Consider the following 19,936-nt stretch of genomic DNA (forward strand, 5'->3'; position numbering starts at 1 on the left):
CCATGACAAGGAGGGTTTTTTTTGGGGGGGTGGTGGGGGGGGTGGGTGGTACGGGCCACGTTCCTGGCTCGCTCCGGCTTGGTGTTTGGCTGCGGTGGGAGGCTGGGGAGTGGGCGCGGTGCTACTTTTCTGCCTACTACCTGGCACGCCGGCGACTATGTCTAGGAAAGAGAAGCGATGCCAGGCCTCAATTACGGCTGGAATAATCCAGAACACACTGAAGCAATTACGGACTTGTATAAATCAATATGCTTCGGGTTAAAGGAGTGATCCGCTCCCCACACTCTCTGACCCAGGTGGCCTTTATTTTTTGAGAGAAGTGGGGTCTTTTTTTTTTTTTTTGATGCCGGGGATGAGATTGAGGTCTATTTCTAAACAGCTGAGCGAGGATGCAATTAAATGTCTAATATAATGGAGAAAGCGTAAATCAACTTAATTTTTTTTTTTTTTTAAAGGTTAAAAGGTTGAGCCAAGACAAGCGGGGGAAGCAGAGAGCACCAGTGACAGACCACCTGTGTAACATCAAAGGCCTTTTAAGTAACAACTCTACCGCCATCTGCTGGTCACAAATGGGAAGCGGAGGATTAAAATGATGCAATAATCACTTTTAAGCGTATCAGCCGAAATACAGCAACACTCCACTGTTAAAAATGCTCAAAATAAATGGCTTTTTTGAATAGAATTTTGTTGAGATATTCTCTAAAATCTTGTGTATTGAAGTTGGACACTGGTGTTTTATATTATTTTACCAAAATAGTTTTATATAATTATAGTTTAAGTAAGTTCTTTTTTAAGTAAGTTTCTTACAAAACAGTCAAAGATTTTGTTAAAGCGCCCACACCATTGTTACCTGTATGAACAAGTAAGTAAGTAAGTAATATTTATTTATATAGCGCTTTTCCAGACCAGGGTCACAAAGCGCTTAAACAATCAAAACAATATTAAATAAAGTATATACTTTAAAGGTTGAGATAAAACTGATAACACAACAGGAGTTCCAGAAAATCAAGGAAAAGCCTAAACAAATAGAAACGTCTTAAGATGTTTCTTAAAGGAGTTATAGATACGTTTAGCCACCAAAAATAAACAACACAAGAAACCAGGATCTTCATTGTCAAGTTTTATTTTTTCCCCCGAAAAAGGTTTCATGTTGGAAATGGTTTTCAGTGCTTCACAGATCTGTCTTTTCAATCATACAAAGTAAAAGTTCAGGATTTGGTCAAACTGAGCGAAGCCAAGTTGTTCTGATGGAAAAAAAAGAAAAGAAAAAAAAGAAAAGAAATATCCTACTGAAATTCAAGCCTCACTTCGTCTGAAAACGACGTTTCCATTTTCATCTCGTGTGTGAGCGAATGCTCCCAGAGAAACTTCTTGTGGTTGAAGACCATCCCGCAGTCCTCGCATGAGTAGCTCTGCTCCATGTTGTGGGTGCGCCGGTGTTTTTTCATGTGATACGACATCCGGAACGCCCGGCCGCAGATGTCGCAGCTGAACGGCTTCTCGCCCGTGTGGATGCGCATGTGGGACTTCAGGTACCCCGACTGGATGAAGGCCTTGTCGCAGTACTGGCACTTGTACGGCCGCTCGCCCGTGTGGTACCGGTTGTGCAGCCGCAGCTCGTTGGCCGTCAGGAAGGTCTTGCCGCAGACGGTGCACTGGTGCGGCCGCTCGCCCGTGTGGATGAGCTCGTGCCTCTTCAGCGACGTCTCCTTCATGAACTGCTTGCCGCAGCTGTTGCACGGGTACCGGACGCCGATGTGGATCTGCTCCACGTGATTGGTCAGCTGCAGCTTGGTGCGGTACGCCATGTCGCACTTGGTGCAGGTCCAGGGCTTCTCCTCCGAGTGGGTGCCCATGTGCACCGTGAGCTCGGAGGCCGAGCGGTAGCACTTGCCGCACTGCCAGCAGAGGTACGGCCGCTCGCCCGTGTGCTTCCTCTGGTGCACCGTCAGGCAGTTGGAGGACCGGAACTTCTCCGGACACAGGTCGCACGAGTACGGGAACTCTCCCTTGTGGATCCTCTGGTGGATGGCCAGGTAGGAGAGCTGGACGAAGGTCTTGTCGCACTGCAGGCAGGGGTACGGCCCGGTGAAGTCGTGCTGCTTCTCGTAGTGCTCCCGGAGCCGCCGCAGGAGGGTGAACGTCTTGTCGCACATGGTGCACTGCATGGGCCGGTGCATGAGCTTGTGGCGCTCGAAGGCGGCGTCGTTGGCGAGGATCTTCCCGCACTCTTTGCAGTAGAGCGGGTCGTGGATCCTCTGGTGCACCTTGAACATGGTCATGCTCTTGAACTCCTTCCCGCAGTCGTCGCACTTCATGACGTCCCGCAGGTCGACTTTACAGACGTTCTCCTGGTGCTCCTTCAGAGCCGACAGGTTCTCCAGCTGCTTGCCGCAGTTGGAGCACCACACGGACACCAGGGATCCTCCCTGCTGCTGCTGCTGCTGCTGCTGCTGCTGCTGCTGCTGCTGCTGCTCGCTCTGACTCGGCGCCGCCCTCACCTCCCTCTTCCAGGAGAAGCGACTGATCTTCTTGTGGCAAATGGCGTAGATCTGATGTCGCTTGAGGCCGTGCATGTGCTTGAAGCGCTTCTTGCAGTGGACGCAGTAATAGGGCCGGTCCTCCGTGTGACACTGAATGTGCCGGTTCAGGGTTTTGATGCTGTCGAACTGCCGCGAGCACACGGAACACGCTTTCAGGCTTTTTTTGCTCACTTTCCTATGAGGCACCTGCGGCTCCTCCGATTCGACGACGGGAGCCTCTTTGTCGAGGACGCTCGTCTCCGTCAGATGCTGGACGTCGGCCTCGGCCAGGATCTGCTCCACCGTTTTGCTCTCCTCCTCCCGGACCCCCTCGTGGCCGTGGATGATCTGGTGCTTCTTCAGCGTGTCCTTGTACTTGAAGCCCTTCTCGCAGGTGACGCACACGTACGGCCGGTCCTCGGTGTGGGACCGGAGGTGCTTGGCGATGTCGGCGGTGCACGGCAGGATCCGGCTGCATATGGGGCACATCTTGCCCTCGCCGTCGGGCGGCGTCTGAGGCGTCTGCTGCACTTCCCTCTTCTTGGCTGCGGCGGGAGACTTCTTCAACTCTCTGCTCTTGCATATGTCCTTCTGGTGGCGCTTGAGAACGTAGGGGTTCTTGAACCTCTTCTGACAGAAGGAGCACTTGAAGGGCCGCTCCTCCGAGTGAGACTTCATGTGTCGGTCCATGTCCACCTGACGGGCGAAATATTTCCCGCAAAGAGAGCAGTTTTTGTTCTCAAGTATATCAGAGGTTTCTATCTCCAGGGTGTCGTCCACCTTGGGGTACGTCACGTCCTCCTTCTCGTGCACGCGCATGTTGTGCCGGTTCATGTCGTACTGATCCCGGAAGCGTTTGTCGCAGTTGGCGCACTTGTACTTCAGGTCTCTGTTGGTGGAGTGGATCTCCTGATGCCTCCTCATGGCGGCGGCCCGCAGGAAGCTCTTGCCGCAGACGGCGCACGTCTTGTTACTGGGGTGCTTCTGCCGCTGCCTCTTGGCCGCCGCGGACGACGACTGCTCGTCGCTCAGGTCCTCCCTCTTCAAGTGGAGCCGCTTGCTCTGTTTGAGCGGCTGGAAGGCGGCCGGCTTCATGCTCTCGCCCGCATCCTCGTTGGGGTCCGACGTTTCCGCCACGATCGGCGTTTCATCTTCGGGGTCCAAGAGACTCGACGGCTGCTCGATCTGGATGTAGTCCAGCAGCGTGACGGTGTCGCCCTCCACCTGCACCGTCATGCAGCCGGCGATGTGATCCGACGGAGGCTGCAGCTGGAGCTGTTCGGCGTCGATGACCACTTTCTCCAGCTGCGGGAGCGACAGCGAGGACAGGATGCAGTTCCCGAAAGACGACGGGAGGGTTTGAGTTTCATCTGAGGGAGGAAATAGACGACCGTCAGATGCGATACGATACAGAAGACTTGCTCTTCAAATGAAACTATTTTCAATACCTAGACTGATTGATGCAGATTCTTCCTGCTCTACTCATTACAAAAGGTCAATTTAAATGACCCTATCAGTGAATCAATTAACATTAAGATTACATTTTGACTGAAAACATCTAATATTTAATTTCCAATTTAAACGCGGCTGCAGAGGAACCATGGATCGAGGTGACTCTGAGCTGCTCGTGAATTACAATATAATACATTTCTGGCCTTTCCCCTGTTGATCTGAAAAGTCGCAAAATTTGTGGATAGTCACTTTTTAGAAATAAAGTAAGAAGTAAGTAAGTCATTTTTATTTTCCAGACCAGGGTCACAAAGTGCTTAAACAATCAAAACAATATTCAATAAAGTAGATACTTTAAAGATCAAGATAAAACTGATAACACAACAGGAGTTCCAGAAAATCAAGGAAAAGCCTGAACAAATAGAAACGTCTTAAGAAAGTCGCTAAGAGGGTCTGAAAAGTTGCTGAATCTAGAGAAGAATAATAAAACACACGTACACAACGCACTTTATAAGACATAATGTAACTGCATCATAGAGCCTACATGGACTGCATTGTGTTCAGGGCTGAATACTCTCTTCTATTGCTGTTGTACTATTTTTCAGCTATGGTAACATTAATGCTTAGTAGTAATGTAGCAGCATAGTTTTGAATTATAGGGTCCCTGCTATCACAAATATAACATTTGCGCAAAAAAAATCAACTACAGGCTTCCGAAATGCTGAAATAAATTAAACATGATGAGTTGAGCATATTTCAGCATGTGGCCCCCCTTTGAACTCTCTTTTTTTCAAACCCTCATTGCAGATGGATAGACTTAAGACTGCAGTATAGAAGCATTACACTCAACCAAACACCAGGGAAGGCGGTGTGTGACAGATGCAGGGAAGTCGTTCACAATTCATGTTCACTGAAATTCATTTGAGATGCTGCTGATGCTGGGAACTTAAGAAAACTGCACTTTTAATTTTTGTTGTTTTTTTAAAACAAATGATGTTGATGTTCTATGATGTTTTAAAATAAAAAATATTCTTAAAGCCATTTAAACAAAGTTAAGTGTTGGCATTTGTATTACTCAAAAAAATTGATGCCAATATATTACTATATGCATGTTATTACTTTTACTGCAAATGAATATTGGCTCCAGATATCGCCCTCCTTGACTACTAATAATCGGTATCGGCCCTGAAAAAAACACATTGGTCTATCTTTAGTCTGTAGTTTAAAAAAAAAAAAATTGGTCTATCTTTAGTCTGTAGTTTAAAAAAAGACATTAAGTAACTGAGGCACGACCAACGGCAACACACAGACATGCTGTTATTATCTCTGGTATTATTTGCAGAGGTTTTTTTTATAATATAGGCAATAATGTTGTTCAATTTTAATGGCGCTCAATTGTCTTTGTCTAAATCTTCGTCCAAAAATACGCTTAAAAACATGCAAATACCTTTTAAATGCACATTTAAATGCCTCGTCTGTAACGTCCATCTTGTATTGAAGCCTCAACATTATAAATCGTTCCGGAAAGACTTAATGATCTTATATAAGCCTATATTTTAAGCTTGTTTGTAGCAGAAACTAAAATGCAAACATGCTAAACTGACAGGAAACACTCGGGACAAATATTGCAAGAGCTCACAGGGTAGACAGTAGACCGGATTAAAATGCCTAGAATTTTAAAAAAGGAACATATTGAAACTTTAGAAGTTTTCATTTTGGGTGAACTGTCCCTTTAAGGGTACGTCTATATATTGCGGGTGTCAAAATTCTTCCCATTTGTCGGGCATCATCTCAGGGCACAACTCGTACTCACCAGATAAATCAAAATGTCCCATCGACGTGTTATACAGAAGCACAGATTTAAGGTCCTTCAGGTCAGAGACCGAATTCAAGCACTGCTCAAGGGCAGACGGGATTGTACTGAGCAGAGTGGAAGCCTGGAACACACAGAAGGGAGAAGTTGAATTTGACTTATTCGGGTTGGAGAACGAGTCGCTGAAGTGAAACGCTGGAGTGTTAGTACCTGCTGAATGTCCGGGACTGGGAGAAGCTTCTCCAATCTAGAGAGAAAATCGAGCATTAACACCTGAAGAGCACTGTCGTAGTCCGGCCCGAAAGAGACGGGAAACACTTCCTGGAACAAAACGATCAGCCTTGTAAATTAAAGCACGTGAACTTTGTTTTTTTTGTTTTTTTTTACCCTCAGGGCATGTTTTTAGAAGTTGACAGTGGAGGTGAATCAGAAGTTTATAATCTTGAACATCTTAAACTACACAGCGAACACCATCTTTAACAGTTTTATGAATGACTTAAGATCCTTAAAATGTCCAAATGAGTCAGAGATTGAAAGATAAAATGTATTTGAAAAAGAAAAGCTAATACTTGTATTACTCTTTTGAATAAATACACAGCCTTTATAGTTTTATATTCCTTAAAATCAATTTTTATAATTTTAAAACTAACTTATGGCAGTCTAAAAAAAAATAAGAAAAAAGTTGAAACCCAGACAGAAACCAAGTTATATCTAGAAAAAGTCTGTAGCGATAGATTATTTTAGATGTATGCAAGTAATATGCTTAAAAAAAACAACTAATCAGGACAAGTTAACAGAAGAAAAATGTATTAACTCAACACTTTTTGATTGTTTTCACCACTCATTATTAAACTAGTGCATTCACCAACAAATGAGAATTAACTACTTTGTATTTAAGTTCCTCATGCAATTGTTTAACCTCAAGCCGATACCAAACTATCCAGAAAACATAACTTCCATTCAGGTCGTAAAAAAAGAAACGCACCTGGAAGAACATTTCTCTTTCCTCCGTGTCTTTCAACAGACTCTCAATCTGATCCACGAAGGCAGAATCGGGGAACTCAACATCTGCAAAACAAGGCTGCACAAAAACAGGAAAGAACATTATTTTTTTTAAACATTGTTGTTAATATCAGAGGAGAAAAGCATGGAAAGAAGAGAACCTGAGATGCCCAGGTGGAGACGAGGGTCTTGATCCTGTCCAGGTGGACGTCGATGGTTTCTCTGTCTGCTCCTGGTTCGGATCGACACAGTTCCAGAACCACCTGCGGAGGAAAATATAGTTTATTTTTAAGGTTTTTTCGAACATATACGAGGTGAGGTAAATCTCACCCGTGCTCTCAAGCCCAGCAAGAGTTGAGCCTTCTGGTCGGCGTTCAGCAGTTCGGGTACGATCTCCGTGATGCTGCTGATGAACTCCTCCACCAGGCCGAAGTTGTGAACTTCTCCTCGCTGGACCACCTGCCACATCGCCGCCGACGCCAGGCGCAGCGGCGGGATGAAGAGCCGGAGCGACGGCAGCGAGAGCAACAGGTCTGTGAGATGATCAAACAATTCATTATTGTTATTCATTTTTGAATTGATGTCTATTTGGAGGCAAACAGGCAAATTAATTTAGTAGTAATTAAGTTTGACAGAATAAGTTGTTGCTCTTCTGTTGGTAACATCAGGAACCAAGAAACAATTGTTTCAGTGGTTTTATTTACAATTTATCTTTAAGATATTGTACAAGTAAGTAAGTAAGTAAGTAAGTAATTTTTATTTGTATAGCACTTTTCCAGACCAGGGTCACAAAGCGCTTAAACAATCAAAACAATACTCAATAAAGTATATATTTTAAAGATCAAGATAAAACTGATAACACAAAAGCCTGAACAAATAGAAACAAGCACATGTATCTTAATATATTGTTAAACAGCTGAATAAAGTAGAAATAACTAATATTGATTGTAATCTAAAGCTGATGCACATTTAATTGGTTATATCAAAGTTATTATTTTATAACGGAAGTAAAGACGATTATAATTGGTCAAAAACAAAACTAGTTTATTACTATTTTCTAATTTTCTTTTTATTATTTATTCTATTTTTTCTCTTTGTCATTTGTAACTTGCTATTATTTCTTTAATTGTTTCATGGTATTTTGTGCTTTTGATTTTAATATTTATTTATTTGAAAGGTGGACACCCTTTTATTTTCAAACATTATGTTTTGTGTTTTCTTTTTTAATTGTGCAAAATAAAAAGTCGAAAGTTGATCAAAATGTATTTTTAATAAAGTAAATAAAACCGTATCCCATTGATGAAGCCGTGCTGCGTTCACGCACCGGAAAAAAAGCTACGTAATCTTCACACGCCACTGTCAAATGAAGCGATAACGTGGCTTTCAAAGGTTTGCTTCGATTTAATACTTTGATCCATTATTACGTAAAGAAACATTTTAAGAGAATTCATTCCGTTTTTCCTCTTAATCATACATTTATGTCAACATTTTACACATGACAGACACTTTATGAGTAAATCAGTGGAGTTACATGTGTTTGGCTGCTCGTTAAACGAAAACAACATATGACAGTTGTCGCTAACAAAGTGGGGATTATTTGTCATTAAAAATCAGTTTTAAAGAATTAATGTAAAACTTTTAAATTGAGAGAAAAATGAAGATAACTGCCGCGGTCTCGCTGCACTACAGTCGAGCACTGCACCGGCCCTGAAACGCCACACAAAGCTACCGCCATCTCAGAGCGGTGTACGCCATGTTCAAAATCGTGCGCACACAGTCAAATATAAAACAGAATATCTCGCTGGGCGTCTCGGTTCTGGACTCGGTCTCCATCTCACCGTGTTCGCTGTGTTGTAAAATATCCATATTCCGTCCTCCGGTGTTTTAATAGCCTGGGAAATAAAGTTAGGGTTGTTGTGAGTCGGTGTCCGCCCGACCCTGCGCTGCGAGTTGGCGGGGAGGAAGGGCGGCTCGATATGGACCGCGCATGCGCTCTTAGAAATGTAGTTTTTTATTTTTGAGCGATTGTAATTATCTATATTATATATATGTTACTTAAATGATATAAATACAAATAATAATGACATTATATGATAAATACGCAAAAAAATGTACATCATAAACGCCTACTAAGGAAATACATTCTTCTTCTACGGGGGATTTTAAATAGATTTAAACTGTAATTAGCGCCCTCTAGTGCCCTTTTAATAGAAATGACGCAAATAAGTAGTTCTAAAAAGAAACACTATATATGTTTTGAAATAATACAGTAAAATAATCACCATATACAGTATATATATATATATATATATATATATATATATATATATATATGCTCTGCAAAAAGTGGTCTTTTTGATGTCACGAGCGCAACCACCTAGAGGTTAATAGGGAGGCACCATAACAGGAGAGGGAGTGAAAAGGCTCGGACGGTGGCCGAGCCTGGTGCCTCAAAATCGGACAAGGTTGGAGTGGATGACCGCTGAAAACTCTGGTTCTTTTGCCAGACGAAAGCAATTTTTCCCGATATATATATATATATATATATATATATATATATATATATATATATATATATATATATATATATATATATGGTGATTATTTTACTGATTATATATATATATATGTTTATATATTGTTGTGTTATCAGTTTTCTCTTGCCCTTTAAAGTATATACTTTATTGAGTATTGTTTTGTTTGTTTAAGCGCTTTGTGACCCTGGTCTGGAAAAGCGCTATACAAATAAAAATTACTTACTTACTTACTATATACATATATATATATATATATACATATACTTAATATATACATACATATATATATATATATATATATATATCTTCAGTTACATGCTTGAAATTGACATAAAAAAAAACATTTAAATTCGAATTAATAATTCTAGATTCTCAGCGTTGCTCGTCCTAGAACACGAATAAATAAATAAATGAATGAATACATAAATAATAGTTTCGTTTTTAAAATCTTTTTAAATAGATTACATCAGTCTGGGTTTTCAGACAATTATTGAATATTTTTTTGATTGTTTAAGCGCTTTGTGACCCTGGTCTGGAAAAGCGCTATATAAATAAAAATTACTTACTTACAATAGTTTTGAAATATAGCTTGGAGCGTCGAGTGTGTGGAGAGAAATTAATCTGACAGGAAATCATCATTTTTTAATTTGTGATTTATTAGCTGTCCACAAAAACATGTCATGGAATCTTGCAGCACAAGTGTAACATTCCCCTTTGCTGTTATACTCACCCCCCCTTCATTCTTACACCATATATCATTTATATTCTGTATATCTTGTTATGTTGCTATCGTTTTGTACAATATACAGGTCATTAGAAAAAGAAAAGAAAAGAAAAAATCTAAACTACGTCCTCAGTGAAATCTAGACAGATCTCATGCATGTGTTCAGTCCAAGAGAATTTTTGCTGGTTATTAGCAGGAAAATAAACATTAAAAAGGTTCCGGCAAACAAGATGAACAAAGGGTAAAGGGGGGGGACTGACTGTACAAAGACATTCTCAACAACATTAAAGAAGAGCCATGCAGACCTACAGTTATTCAGTGTTGAATTCCAAAGCAACAGTGGATTAGAAACAGTAGCATTTGGACACACGAGTTATTGTTCAAGCTGCTCTGAGCTCGACGGTCATAAATAAAAACGCTTCAGATCGTGAGGCTACAGCAACACCGGCACACAGAGTGCTTGACATCATTGTGACGAGACACTATTTGCATCTTTTAAGTGCTCTCATGAATAAATTAAAAACAACATTCACCCTTTAAACCTGTGGCGTTAAGATCATTGAGGACGAGCAGCAGATAGATGTTTGTGATACGAAGAAACGAAACGTCCAGCTTGTCACGAAAATATCCTTTTTTTTTTTAAAACAGGTGATACATTTTAGAACTCTCTCTCTTTTGTTACTCAAAATAATGAATATGGAAATATTGCTTCTGTTTCTAAAGCTTAAATACTTTATATAGATTTGTATCTCTCGTAAAACAAAAATAGATGTGGAAAGATAATGAATCAGACAAGTAAGAAAATAACATGTATTATAATTATTAGAATCTACAGCTACAACATGTTGTCACTCTTTCTTAAAATATAGTTTATCCACTACATTTAGACTCTACTTTCTTTTACAAACTCTTTCTATTTATTCTTTAAAATACATTTTACTTTTCTAACTTAAAACCCTTTTGGGATGATGAGCTTCCACACTCACGAAAATATGAATATAATTCAATAATTCTAGTATATTCTCCTTTCTTGCCCGCCCATTAAATCATTTATTTGAGTAGATTATTTATTTAAATAGATTTTTATAAATATACATGCATTGTTTTGGTGTTTTTATGGATCCATTTAAAAGCCTCTTGATTAGCAGAGAACACTACATTTTGCACATCAGAAAAATTAAATTGACTAAAGTTACTTGTTTAAATTATTCATTTGCTTTAAATAGTTTCCTGTGAATCAGTCCTAAAATACTCATTTAGTAGTCAAGAACATTACCATGACCTGTAATACATGACGAGGGTCCCTTGAAGGTTTTACTTTCAGCGGCTGCTGCTGAGCTCCACCATTATTTATTTTAAGAGAACATTAGTGGGACTAATAAGGTGCCCTGAGCGGGAAAAACATTTCTGATAGGCTTACAAAAATATTAAAGAAACTTTATAACTTATTATGTCACTACTTTTAGTCATTTCTGATATTAAAATGTAGCATAATATTCTACTCAACATCCTATAATGAGGTGTAAGAGATTCGCCTCCAGTTTTCGACAACAGTGGAGCTTCAATACTTGGTACTGGTGTGAACCGGTTTAGATTGTGGTCAGAAAACATGATAAACGGTACTTTTTGTTTGTACTTCTTAATAAGATTGTGTTTCTTGTTCATACAGGTAACAATGGTGTGGGCGCTTTAACAAAATCTTTGACTGTTTTGTAAGAAAAAAGATTGAACTTTTCTCAAACGTTGAAGCGTGAATACTAGTCCACGAAAAACACAATTTGATCTTGACGCGAGATTTCACATAGAGTGTCACTATTAAAGCACTGAGACAGAGCATACCTCTGCCAAGGAGCTCATTTCGCATTACTGTTAAAAAAAACACAGCATACAATCAAATCGACAAGACAAATTCATAAAACGTGTTTGATTTCAGAAAAAAACAACAACATGTGGCCAATACAGTAGATTTTAGCCAACAATATTGATGAAATAAAAACGTCAAATTTTGTCAACACAAGTAATGGTCTGATGAAGCTTCATGAAGCAGTGTCATTATCCACTAGAGTCCACTAGATGGCGGTCTCTGCACTATTTTACCAGTTGTATTAAACATAACGTCATTTTTGAGCTGATGGCGCCACCTACTGACCTCTAAGCACCATGACACTGTTTCATGAAGCTTCATCAGCTCATCACTAGTCACAGACAAGAAGTTGATTCATTTCCGTGATTTGATAATAAGCTGCATCTTATGAAAGTAAAACTTCTGTTGAGGTACTTCTGAAAGAAGCTGGACGCATGAACAACAGCGACTATAAACCATACAAGTGAAAAAGAAACCCCTCATTCTAAACCTTCTGTTATACACATGGAGTCCAGAAAACCAATCATCTGTTCCTTATGTCATTGCTTCCCGAACATACTATTCAAATATTTTCAGAGCCTTTTGAATTGTTTTGCTAACGGAAAGAAAGACAAATAAACACAAAAAGAAAATATGTATTAAATTTTGTACCTAGTAGAAATAAATATGTAGTTTTTAGTTGTAAATGAATGTATTTTCATAATTTCAAAGTCTTTTTTTCTTGCCTTTAACATGGACTTCATCTAGAGACAAGGGGCCAACATTCTTAATCACGTTCTAAGCGAGGGGCCAAACTCATTCTAATGCTAACTATCTATAACCAGGACTCATTTGAGAGTAATTATAAGTATCATCGCAATGTTATGTTTGAATCAGTCGATGCTAATGCTAGCATAACTATCAGTGTTTTTTTTTTTAGTCATTTTTCTTTATAATTGCTGACATCAGCAATCTGTAACGTAGTAGTCATTATTTTCAGAGTCCACTAGATGGCGGTCTCTACACAATTTTTCTCTGTTTTGAACAACTGTTCTAATGAAACATCAAATTGGCAAAAACAACTATAAGAAAAAAAAAGGTTTTTAATAATAATACTAAAATATGTTCTAATGAAACATCACATCATTTAAAAAAGTGATGGCGCCACCTACTGACCTCTTAACAACATGATACCGCTTCATGAAGCTTCATCAACCCATCACTACTTAAAATGACGTGGCGGACCAGATTTGGTCCCGGGGGCCATGAGTTTGAAAACAATATGTCAACAGGTCGTCATTCTTCCTTATTGCCATTCAAATACGGTTCATGGAACTGAAAAAAGCAAATATTCTAAGAACCTGTTTCAGAGCGAAATCAAGTCGGAAAAAACACCGTTAACATCAACAATCGGTTTCCGAACAAACGGTCAACACAGAAACGCCGAAAGAACCAAACGTAGGACCGACACCAACGGATTCAAACATGCAGGACCGGAGACAAGAAGAGAAGTTTTCTGGGGGGGATTCATGATCATGGAGCTCCGATAGAAAAAAGAAAAGAACAGTTTGTCTATATTTACACTTTCAGAAAGAGATTCTCGGAGGAAAAAAAAAAAAGAAAAAAGATCTGCATAAAGGAGCGTCGTCATGGCAGCTCTTCTGTCGAGATGTCATGCAGAACAAGAGTCTAAAGACCTCGGGCATAGATCGTCTGGAGAGAGAGCACAGTGTCCCCCCAGATCTACGGAGAAATGCAACCACAAAATAAAAGCCTCGCCTAAAATCTGCTACGTGTATCATATCGACTGTATATTGTTGAGTTGACTTTGCTGAGCCTTGTAAACATATGGATCCGTGGATGAAAAAAGCTGTTTTTTTTTTTTGTTGAAGTAGCTTCATGCTCAACTATCAGCAGGAACGGCAGGGATGTGACTCTGACTTAAAGGGACACCTCCGACAGCTTCTGCAGGCAAGGATGTGTGGTGGGTTGTGGGGTGGTGGTGGGGTGGGGTGTAAGGGTTCAGGGGCGGCCGTCGTCACACCACCGAGCCCTTGGAGGTGGACAGGTGGATGGAGTGGACGCGCGCCGCCAGAGTCTTCTCCAGGTCGTGGAGGATGTCGGAGCAGATCCCGGGGCTGGAGGCGGGACTCTCCGGGGGCGCCGGCTCGTACAGGAGCTGCTTGAAGCCGTCCAGCTCGATCAGCAGCACCAGGTTCTTCAAGAAGAAGCCCTCGATGAAGGCGGTGAGTTCGGCGGCGCCGAGGAACTGTAGAAGAGAGAGAGAGAGCACGAGGTCAGACGGAAGTTTAAAATCCACTTTACAAATAGAAAAAAGTGACTTTTAATTCGGCCTGCAGTCACTTTTGTAAACTCTGTTATTCAACAAGAGAATTTAAAATATGCATCTTTTTTATTTGTAAGAGACTGAAGCATCGATTCGAACTCTTAATACTGAAAGTATTTTTCTTCCTTCAAGATGTTTTAAAACTTTTTCTTAAACTGGTTGAAGATTAGGTTATGATGTCACTGTTTGCATTAGCCTGTTAGTAAGTCATTTATATTTGTAGAGCGCTTTTCTAATCTTATAAAAATGTGTCTTTGAAATAAGTTTAAACAACCCTGCTTTATTTGATTTTCTGGAACTCCTGTGTTGTTCTCAGTATTATCTTGATCTTTAAAGTATATACTTTATTGAGTATTGTTTTGATTGTTTAAGCGCTTTGTGACCCTGGTCTCGAAAAGCGCTATATAAATAAATATTACTTACTTACTTACTTACTTTATAAGTGAGTATAAGGCACTCAAAGAATATATTTTTCAAGTAATATGTACTTTGATCATGTAAACAATGTAATATATACAACTTTAATTGCACACAAAATCTAATACAAACCACTTTAATTTTGTCGAATGATGTAAATACTACATTAATATCATAATCAATGTAAAATATATACGACTTTAATCTTGTTATAAATATAAAATTCACTGAACTTTAATTTTGTAATAAATGTCAAAAATATAATAATTTATTTTGGAATAGATGTAAAATATATACAACTTTAATCTCGTCATGAATGTAAAATATACATGGCTTTAATTTTGTAATAGATTTAAATTATATAAAATTAAATGATGTAATAAATGTAAAATATACACGACTTTATTCTCGTTAAATACATTTTAAATATAAACGACTTTAATCTCGTAATAAATTAAAAATATACACAACTTTAATCTTGTAATAAATGTAAAATCTACACAACTTAATCTTGTATTAAATGTAAAATATACACAAATTAATCTGTTAAATGTAAAGAATTACACCAATTAATCTTGCAATAAATGTAAAAGATACAAGACTTTATTATCGTATTAAATGTTAAATATACATAACTTTAATCTCGTAATAAAAGTAAAATGTACACAACTTTAATCTTGTAATAAAAGTAAAATATACACACTTTAATCTTGTAATAAATGTAAAATATACACAACTTAATCTTGTAATACATTTAAAATATACAAGACTAAATCTTGTAATAAATTTAAAATATACACAACTTAATCTTGTAATAAATGTAAGATATACATGACTTTAATCTCGTTATTAATGTAAACTATACCCTACTTAAATGTTGTAATAAATGTAAACTATAATAGACTTTAATCTTGTAATAAATGTAAAATATATACAACTGTAAATAAATAATAATTTAATAAATAATTCAGAAATATATCTATCAAAAATGGGTAAACATGACAAATGGCAGAAAGATAAATGAATAAATATCTGATAAAACTTTCCTGACTTCTACCTTTTTATCAACGTATCAAATCTCATTCTCCACATGATCATATTTCAACAGGTTTCTCACCCTCGCGTGCTTGTACAGGTCCACGCAGGTTTCTGTGGTGATGTTCTTGGAGCAGATGATCTCACAGTGTCTCTGAAGAGCTTCTAGTTGGAAGAACTTGGCTGCAGACAGAAGCTTTCGGAGAGAACCAACACCACGAGTGAGGTATAGAAGACGAGATCATACGTTTGACATGTTTCTTCTTCTCACCTCCATCACTTCAGTGTTGCGTATGTGCAGTAACTCGGTGCCTCCACAGTACAGGTACTGCATGACCAGCTGGAATGAAGAGCAATAACCTTTGAAACCCCAGACAATACTAAATAAAAAATCCTTCTACATTTATATGTCCAGTGTCTCTGTGAAATTATTTTTCTGTTACAATAAATGAGGCATTTACAAAACACAACACTGTGAAAAAACTCTTTTGATCGTAAAAATAAACCCTCACTGTGCGAATCCATTAGCAGCACTCCAGAGACTTTTCATCTTGTCGTTGCATTACTTAACCGTTCTTCCATGAACTAGATGAAAACTGGTCTTAGTAAACAACATACTTATGATTATTTAACTCTTTATGGAGTCTAGAGTTGTTTTATTTACAAAATCTTTGATTCAAAAATGTTTAAACTAAGAGTTACAGCAAAATGTTAAATAAAAAGGATGTAGTATTAATTGTATTTTAAATAGTTTTAAATAAATATTGACATGTTGGAGGATTTCAGACTTCATAAACACGACAAAGCTTTATCTACAAATATTTAATAGTTATTTTAAGCTTAGTAGAAACAAAGTTTCGGTCAAGTTTCCAAATATCCCACATTTCAAAGTAGTTACTTCTCTACTTTTTCCTCTTTTTCACAGATTAATTTGAGTTAATAGTTATATACTTTCATACATACACATTAGTATAATGCTCTTGTTATTACTCTTCATTTAGCTTGGTTGAATCAGCTCAAATGTCCTCTTTTTAATAGGGTCAAAATAAATAACAATAATAAAAATACAGTTTTTCCCACCAGCCATTTTCCACTTTCCTATCAACATTTTTTTCTATTCACTTTAGCTCCTAGTTTAAAGGGACTGCAAAGTGCAGCTTTAAACCACCAATTATTTTTTGTCAGTGAAGTAAAAACCATCATTTTTAAAGAACTATGAGATACCTTTGGTGGTGTCGAGGAAAATGACATCTGGTGGAAGTAAAATGATTCCAACAATATGACCATGAATGAATGAATGTGAGCAAAAAAAACCTCTACAATAAGTTTACCGTGTCCTCGTCCTATTTATCCTTAATTTGTTCATTTTTATTATACAATGTATGTAATATTTACCTGGTTTCATTAACCTGCACATCTTTGTTTTTTATTTACTTGTTTCTTCTGGAACTAATACTTTTTTCAAATTTGAAACACAAATGCTAAATTGAATAATTACAAGAAAATCATTATTTGGGGTGTTTTGAAAGAAGCATTTAACAATAATAAACATTGCGAAACATCAAATAATGATTAATAATAAGTATTAAAAGTATAATTTACCAGTAGCTTATATCATGATGTGTTGTGATAACATTTCCTTTAACCTTGGAAGACTCTCTGAGTCAAGTTAACATCAGGTTCGACCAGTTTCTTTCAACAATCTTACATGAAATATGTTGTACTTGACGTGACTGATCTCGATGCAGGTGTTCTCGGCCGCCGGTCTGTTCTGTAGGAGCGACTTGAACCTGGAACAAGAAGAAAAGTTGTACATTTTTTCTTTATTTCTTTATTTCTTGTAGTGAAAAGCACTTGTTTCGAAAAAGAAAATGTCAGCTGTAGTTTAATTAAATTATTTAATTGACTTAAAAAGGGTCACCTGGCCGACGCTGTGAAGAGCAGGACCTTGTGTGCATAAAATGGCTTCCCCTCCACCAGGAACGTCACGTCCGACATGTCCTTGTTGTTGAGGAAATGAGGATCTGAGAAAAAAAACACGGAGTTGAAAGAGAAAACATTTGTAAGCGACTCTGATAATGAACTCATCAATAACTCCGGCAGCAATGCATCACTAACTAAACCGTTCAGAATAACACTTTATCATCTCCTCGCGGACACGAAAGTAATTTTCTGTGCCTCAAAGAATGTCTGGAGAAGTCATTTGGAATTTTTAATTATTGATGAGCTTCCCTGGAGAAAAATGAAAAATGGATGCTCGAACTTGACGTTTAAGATTGCGAACGCTAGATGGCGCCAAATAACATTGGAACGATTCGAGACTGCAGCTGCAAAAAAAAAAAGTTTCTTCCCATGATTCAAAGGTCAACCGCAGAGGCGAGAATAATTACATTTGCCTTCCACATTATATACTTAGACTAGTGTCAGTCGCTTTACAAAACGATTTACAAATAATCGTTTTGGAAATACTGCAAAATTGCAAATAATAATAATTTGATGCCAAATGTATTAACCTTTTAAAAAGTTGTTCTTGTTTGATGAATGTAATAAAGTTGTTCTTAAGTCAGCTAATATGGAAATATAGTTTTTATCATTATTTATTCTGCAATATGTACATTACTTGTTCAATAAATGCTGTTTTTTGTATATAATTCTGTGATCTTTGCTGATGTAACTGTCAAATGTAACCACTGTTTGAAGAATACACGTGTATCTTGTCTTATATTAGGTACAAAATAAACAAGTTAAATTTGCAAAATAACTATAGGAAAAAGATGTTTTTAAGTATAATACTAAAATATGTTCTTATGATACATTAAATCATTTTTAAACTGATGGCACCACCTGACCTCTAAACAACATGACACTGCTTCATGAAGCTTCATCAACCCATCGATTGTATTACCATAAAATGGCAACGATAAAATATATTGCGATATATTGCGATACCGTAGAAACAAGCATATACTTGTAGTATTGTCGAGGACTTGAATCTGGTGTTGCTTCATGAAACACTGTCATGTTGTTTGGAGTTCAGTAGGTGGTTAAAAACAGAGGAATATAGTGCACAGACCGCCATCTAGTGGACTCTGAAAATAATGACACTGCTTCATGAAGCTTCATCAGACCATCACCAGTAGAAACTGCTTTAATTTGTTTTGAAACCAAAATATGTACAAACATCAGCTTTAAAAGCTTGAGTCGACTGTATCCTCTCATCCTCAGTCATCGCCGGGATTTAAATGTTATTTTAGCTACAAAGGACGAGGTCATGACTGCTGCCATCTAGCAGCAGTTTAATTGCAACACATCATTTGAATGATGCAGCTAAATGTGGACAAAACTGAAACTCTGGTTATTGCTCCTGATGATAAGGTTCCAGGGTAGAGTCAGTACTTGGGTGATTTAAGTCAGTCTGTCAAACTGAGCCTGAGAAACCTGGGTGTCGTATTTGACAAAGACATGTCTCTAGTTCAACACTGAAGAAAACTGACCAGAAAGTGTTTCTGTCAACTGAGAAAAATCTCTAAACTTAGGAAAATGTTGTTGGAACATGATCTGGAGCTTATAATCCATGCGTTTGTTTCTTCTCGTCTGGACTATTGTAACAGTTTGTTTTCATGTCTTAACAAGAAGGATCTGTCTCGCCTGTAGTTGATTCAGAACTCTGCAGCGAGAATTTTGACCCGCTCTAGTAGAAGAACTCACATTTCTCCGATCCTTAAAACTCTTCACTGGCTGCCAGTTTCTTTCAGGATCATTTTGAAAATGCTGGTTGTTACTTTCAGATCTATTCATGGTCAGACTCCTCCTTACATCAGTGATCTGATCCAGACTTACACCCCAGCTCGGGCTCTGAGGTCTGTGGATCAGAATCTACTGATGGTTCCTGAACACGGTTCAGGACCAGAGGAGAGAAATCCTTCCAGGCTGTTGCTCCTAAGCTTTGGAACGATCTTCTTCTGTGTTTGATGATCTACTGACTCCTTCAAGAAACATCTTAAGACGTTTCTATTTGTTCAGGCTTTTCCTTGATTTTCTGGAACTTCTGTTGTGTTAACAGTTTTATCTTGAACTTTAAAGTATATACTTTATTGAATATTTCTTTGATTGTTTAAGCGCTTTGTGACCCTGGTCTGGAAAAGCGCTATCCAAATAAAAATTACTTACTTACTTACTTACCAAGTGCTTTTTTTTCCCATGTTAATTGTAAATAAACAAAAAAAAGACAAAAAAACATTTTAAGA

At 38.2% G+C, this 19,936-nt stretch overlaps 2 protein-coding genes and 1 long non-coding RNA gene across 4 annotated transcripts in view; 1 reads left to right on the forward strand and 2 right to left on the reverse strand.

The window, feature by feature from the left end:
- Positions 1 to 1,105: 1,105 nt before the first annotated feature.
- On the reverse strand, positions 1,106 to 8,764 carry LOC148083360 (uncharacterized). Its single transcript, XM_087786545.1, has 7 exons — positions 8,625 to 8,764; positions 7,117 to 7,319; positions 6,948 to 7,049; positions 6,770 to 6,865; positions 5,995 to 6,105; positions 5,785 to 5,908; positions 1,106 to 3,892 (listed from the first exon to the last, which is right to left on the reverse strand). Exons 1-7 carry the CDS (start codon positions 8,650 to 8,652, stop codon positions 1,287 to 1,289), a joined length of 3,270 nt encoding a protein of 1,089 aa, XP_087642671.1. The 5' UTR covers positions 8,653 to 8,764; the 3' UTR covers positions 1,106 to 1,286.
- Positions 8,765 to 9,971: 1,207 nt separating this feature from the next.
- abtb3a (ankyrin repeat and BTB domain containing 3a) overlaps positions 9,972 to 19,936 on the reverse strand; it is a 175,340-nt gene continuing 165,375 nt past the window's right edge. For both annotated transcript variants that reach the window (XM_087786554.1, XM_087786552.1), the window contains 5 exons: positions 17,611 to 17,713; positions 17,398 to 17,479; positions 15,961 to 16,029; positions 15,772 to 15,885; positions 9,972 to 14,159 (listed from right to left, as the gene is read on the reverse strand). In XM_087786554.1, the coding sequence (XP_087642680.1) occupies positions 13,929 to 14,159; positions 15,772 to 15,885; positions 15,961 to 16,029; positions 17,398 to 17,479; positions 17,611 to 17,713 (599 nt within the window). In that variant the 3' untranslated portion in view covers positions 9,972 to 13,928. The remainder of the gene's footprint in view (positions 14,160 to 15,771; positions 15,886 to 15,960; positions 16,030 to 17,397; positions 17,480 to 17,610; positions 17,714 to 19,936) is intronic.
- On the forward strand, positions 14,022 to 16,084 carry LOC148083362 (uncharacterized). The gene is made up of 3 exons (XR_015710738.1): positions 14,022 to 14,136; positions 15,790 to 15,915; positions 16,010 to 16,084. It is a non-coding gene; the product is annotated as an uncharacterized LOC148083362 (long non-coding RNA).

Source organism: Callionymus lyra, chromosome 3 (assembly GCF_982586985.1).
Source record: "Callionymus lyra chromosome 3, fCalLyr1.hap1.1, whole genome shotgun sequence".
Lineage (NCBI taxonomy): Eukaryota > Metazoa > Chordata > Actinopteri > Syngnathiformes > Callionymidae > Callionymus > Callionymus lyra.

Coding starts and splice junctions, on each gene's coding strand:
- LOC148083360 (XM_087786545.1), bottom strand. CDS start 8,652: ATGGATATTTTACAACACAGCGAACACG. Junction 7,050..7,116: donor TGCTGGGCTTGAGAGCACGG/GTGAGATTTACC, acceptor TTTCCTCCGCAG/GTGGTTCTGGAACTGTGTCG. Junction 5,909..5,994: donor CAGTCCCGGACATTCAGCAG/GTACTAACACTC, acceptor TGTGTGTTCCAG/GCTTCCACTCTGCTCAGTAC.